The 4,644-nt window shown below is 34.3% G+C and overlaps 2 protein-coding genes across 2 annotated transcripts in view; one reads left to right on the forward strand and one right to left on the reverse strand.

Moving 5' to 3' along the window:
- Window positions 1-4,644, reverse strand: part of LOC148624959 (neuroglobin-like) — a 29,011-nt gene that overhangs the window by 20,121 nt on the left and 4,246 nt on the right. The window lies entirely within an intron of this gene.
- LOC148624960 (complement C1q subcomponent subunit A-like) lies at window positions 2,469-3,584 on the forward strand. Its single transcript, XM_088568121.1, has 2 exons — window positions 2,469-2,667; window positions 3,127-3,584. Exons 1-2 carry the CDS (start codon window positions 2,532-2,534, stop codon window positions 3,540-3,542), a joined length of 552 nt encoding a protein of 183 aa, XP_088424247.1. The 5' UTR covers window positions 2,469-2,531; the 3' UTR covers window positions 3,543-3,584.

A 4,644-nucleotide genomic window follows, 5' to 3' on the forward strand; every position in this document is an offset into this window, starting at 1 on the left:
CAGGTGAGGCTTGAAGTTGGTTCAAGAAAGCAGGTGAGGCTTGAAGTTGGTTCAGGAAAGCAGGTGAGGCTTGAGGCTTGAAGTTGGTTCTGGAAAACAGGTGAGGCTTGTCGACGGAATATCTGGTACATACCATACAGTGTGTAAAGCATTTTAGGAAAGAAACACACATTCATAAGTATTAATTATGATTTTGTTTCAAAAAACATGTAAAATATAGTGAAATATTTGACGTGTTTATGAGGAAAAAAATCATACCACACGTGAAAAATGTAACAATCGATATTAGAAATCGTGCATGTATACACATTCATGGAAGAGGTAGTTTTGATTTTATTCTATCATTTTGTACAATTTTCCACAATATGTTTGTACTTCCAATACACTTTTTATATGAATTGAAATTTTGATTTGTTTAAAAAGATTTCGTTTCGGAGAGGGTTGACGTCATATGCTTAGTAGAAAGAAATGTTTCTAGAAAACTTTTATTTGAATTAGTTTTGCCAATCTAATACTAAATACTTTTGTCCTTGTTGTTTCCTTTTTTGTAATTGGGATTGGTGATATAAAATGTATCTCCTGTTCACATTAATTATTACAATGAATTTAAGTATCATTTTAACGTGTTAGTATATATTAGAAAGAGTAATCAAAAGAACCAAAATTCTACCGGAAATCAAAAGAAAGCAATCCAGGGACAAAGACCAGATAGGAAAACAGACACTCACAACAAAGAACATAAAATAACTAAAAAATAATACAAAGTAACAGAAGTAAATGAGCAACTCTGACTCCACTTAAAACTGGGAGCATGGGCAGCCCCCGGTGGTTGGGTAAGCGTCCTATACTTTTCTAGGAACACTCACCGAGTTACTCATAAAAAGGTGAAGGCCGGAATACACGAAAGAGGAAAGGAAAACTGTGAAACGGAGAATTAATTGGTATACACCGTAACGACCCACGAGTTCATGATGTCGACCATAAAACTTCTGTAGTGGTAGTGGTGACTTCAATCTTGTAGCAACATAACCGTGTTGACTATATAGGAAGTATATGTATTCCTTTCATCCTATTAAAGCTATGTTTCTTGCATTTTACAATTCAATGTTCTATTCCATTGTACCGACTTACTTATGATCTACATCTTTACTGATTGTGGTAAATTTAGACTAAAATATGCAATCTAATTTGCTTATCATACACCTCTTTTTAAACTAAGATGAATAAAGATAACGCTCAATTCATTTCACAAGAAAACATAACAGATTATGGAAAAGTTTTCAGTGGTTACATTACAGTTGTATTACATAAGATAATCAATATTTGCTGCTTAACTCTTTTTTGAAGTCTATTCTGTCTGGTCACATGCAACATTGAAACTAATACTTAAAGCTGAAGTGACTTAATTAAATGATATATGAAATTGTATAATGTGGTAAATTCATTACAAATTTCGAATACGAGGCTGTATGAACAGTACAATTACTATCATTTATATTACATTTTTAAGTTGTTTGTTTGCCCTCAAACATCATTATACACAGGTATAGCGTAACAGTTGCCACTGTATATCCTTTTAAGTCCAGCAACATAAATGTAAACTGGAAGTGAAAACGAAACGAACCATACAGATGCCAGACATTACGGACTTGGGACAGGCGCAAAAATAGCGGCGGTCTTAAAGTACTTCAAAAATTGGCGTGATCACTTCCCCCCCCCTCCCTTTTAAATCTGGCCACTGTGGCAGAATATCACATAATTTTACACATTTAAAAACCAGTTCAAAAAAGGTCAGACTCCCTTGTTAAAACGGAAATAAAGAAACTGATTATAGGTTACACAAATAAACGAACAAAGTACTACTAGCAATTGAATGGCATTCCAGCTCCAGACCAGTTTAAATCTACAAAACGTTTGTAAAACCAATCCCAATTCTTCCCATGCGAGGTTGAGAACCATGGTACATCTTAAGTCATACATAAGGACACAACCCGTGTCATGTTAAAAACTGCTTTTAAATATAGTGTGTTGGATTTTATGTAAACAACCTATGAGCGAGTCAATGTTAATACCAAAAAATGCTATCTTCACCGATTGACAACAATATCATTACTTTATTCCTTACAAATTGGTTAGTTAACTTATTGGGTGAGTGTTGACCTTTCCGTGCTTTGTGAAGAATATTGTCATAAAATAAAGGGTGGGAGATAACCGCGCGTATTAATCGTTTACAAATACGAATGAGTTCGTTGAATCGGTTAAAAAATTTTGTGAATGGTTTTTTTTTTTTCGAGTTTGTTCATCGAAAACCTTGACGTAGTAATTTCTGGTAAACTATTTCGGTAAGTTTCTTTCCCCTTGAACGATAAATTCGGAGCTTTTCTGAGAAATCAGAATTACAGCTGCTGTTTGCATGGGATATGATTAAAATGTAAAATAATATTTTCGCATAGAAATAAAATTGCTTCACTAGTCACGCGACTATCTATTTGACGTTATCATCCATACTGAACGTGAACAAAATTTTCAAAATGATGTATAAGTTTTTTTTCATCGTACTGATAGCTCTGAGTAATGGTTGCAACCATTTGAAGAGTAATCATCTTCTTAGAAACATAGTACGTCGCCTGGAAACCTTGGAGAAAACACAAAGAAATAATTACCCAGGTAAGCGTTTGCTCCGAACAATGTATTTTTTTATTTTATTTTTTTAAATACATGAATATTTTCATCCAATGTTAGAATATCTGACCCATACAATAACAAATATATATATCGGTAGGATAATTAAGTGTATTTTTACGTTAAAGTACGAAGCTGATCATACTTATGACACTGATGGAAATGATAGATTGATTCGACGTGACCACGTGAACAGTTTGGAGAGTCTACAAGATTTCGCAGGAACAGATGCTCATAAAGGGAGCTGCTGTTATATATGCAAAGCCTTGCGTGTAGAATCTGTCCTTGCCTTGTCCCTTTATAATAATGTTTTTGGACACGAAGTTTTATGTATCTCTAGTTTAATTTTAAATGTAATTCCTTAATTTCAGTTTGTCAAAATAAAACAAGAAACATCTTAATATTCTCAAGTGATAAATCAAACTTTTACTTTCTTCACAACAGCACCAATTGTCCAAGGATCTAACCAAAGGCCCACCGAAGCTTTTAGTGCCTATGTTGGTAGAGATACAAAGTTCAAGCGAGGGGAAGTATATATATTTGACAAAGTTTTGTTAAATATAAACGGAATTTACAACAAACGTACTGGGAAAGCTTCAATACTATCAAGCGGTAACTATGTCATAACGTGGCATGTGTTAGCTAATGGTAGATATTGGGACTACCCATACCTGAAAGTGAACGGTGCTACGAAAGGCTATGCTGCCTGCCACTCAAATGTTGGACCGGTGCGATCGAGCTGTGGAAACTCGATGATATTATCGCTAAAGAGAGGTGATAAAATATGGATTGAAGAGCGCGGCAGTGGGCCTCAAGATGTCCAAGCAGGATTTTCATCTTTTTCGGTGTTCAAACTATGAGAGCATCCACACTTTGTGAGATAATAAAATCATTAACTTAGACTAGATCTATAATTTAGCCAAAATTTACAAGTGTATCACCCACTTTAATGCCCATGGTGTATATAGTGACCTAAATCCACGCAAATATTGCGGGCCATACAATAGTCGCGTATTAAAGAACTTAAGAATTTTGCATATATTAATTAACTGTTATGTTTTAATCGCATGAACCAGACAATAAACCAAGATATTGTCGGGAACATAAATGTGGCAGGGTTAAAGCACTTTAATTGTCGTGATCACAATCTTCCCTCTTTTATATCTGGCCATTGTGGAAAAAAAATCATACAATTAAACATACCTAAATATCAGTTGAAAAAGGTCTGAGTTCCTTGTTAAAACAGAAATAAAGAAACTGATTATACGTTACACAAATGAACAAACAAGGACTAATAGCAGTTCTCACTGACATACCAGCTCCAGGCCAGTTTAAACCTACTAAAAGTTATGTCCTCGTCGTATGTAATATACATCTCAATTCTTCACATGCGGGTTTGGGAATCACGGTACACCGCAAGTCATACAATAAGGACACAACCCGTGTCATGACAAAAAGTATTTTAAAAACATTTGATAGAGCACAGCTAGATTGTACATAGTTATAAATGGCAATCCATCAGCAGTTCCATCAGTAATATCTGCTGGGAATTAAGTATATCACAGGGCATTGTCCTTGGTCTATTCTTTTCCTAATTTAGATGATTTACTTTAATATCTAAAACATGATTGACTCAGATTATTTGCTGACGATGGCATTGTACATAGAGAAATCAACTTAATTACAAGTACATTAATTAAAACAATCTTTTATGTGTGTGTGTGTGTGTGTGAACTATCAGGCCGTAAAATAAAATCCTTATAGCATTTTAAAGTAGGATTAGCTTGATTTAAAAAGTGTTCTTAAACAAGCCCTTGAATTTCAATGTTTTCTTCCATAATTCTAAATATGGTTGAACATTTTAAGAAGTAAAAAAATATAAGGTAAAGGGACAAACATTGAAAGGTACTATTGTGCGATGTACCGAGTTGACAGAAAGTTTTGGCCAATCAGAACCCATGA

This window comes from Perna viridis, chromosome 2, assembly GCF_037379345.1.
Source record: "Perna viridis isolate PV_CMFRI_1.1 ecotype Kerala chromosome 2, ASM3737934v1, whole genome shotgun sequence".
In the NCBI taxonomy this organism is placed as follows: Eukaryota; Metazoa; Mollusca; class Bivalvia; order Mytilida; family Mytilidae; genus Perna; species Perna viridis.

Bases quoted from the DNA above. Each gene is read 5' to 3' on its own strand.
- LOC148624960 (XM_088568121.1), top strand. From the start codon at position 2,532: ATGATGTATAAGTTTTTTTTCATCGTACTGATAGCTCTGAGTAATGGT. The intron at 2,668-3,126 runs GTAAGCGTTTGC...TCTTCACAACAG, and splicing joins ACAAAGAAATAATTACCCAG to CACCAATTGTCCAAGGATCT.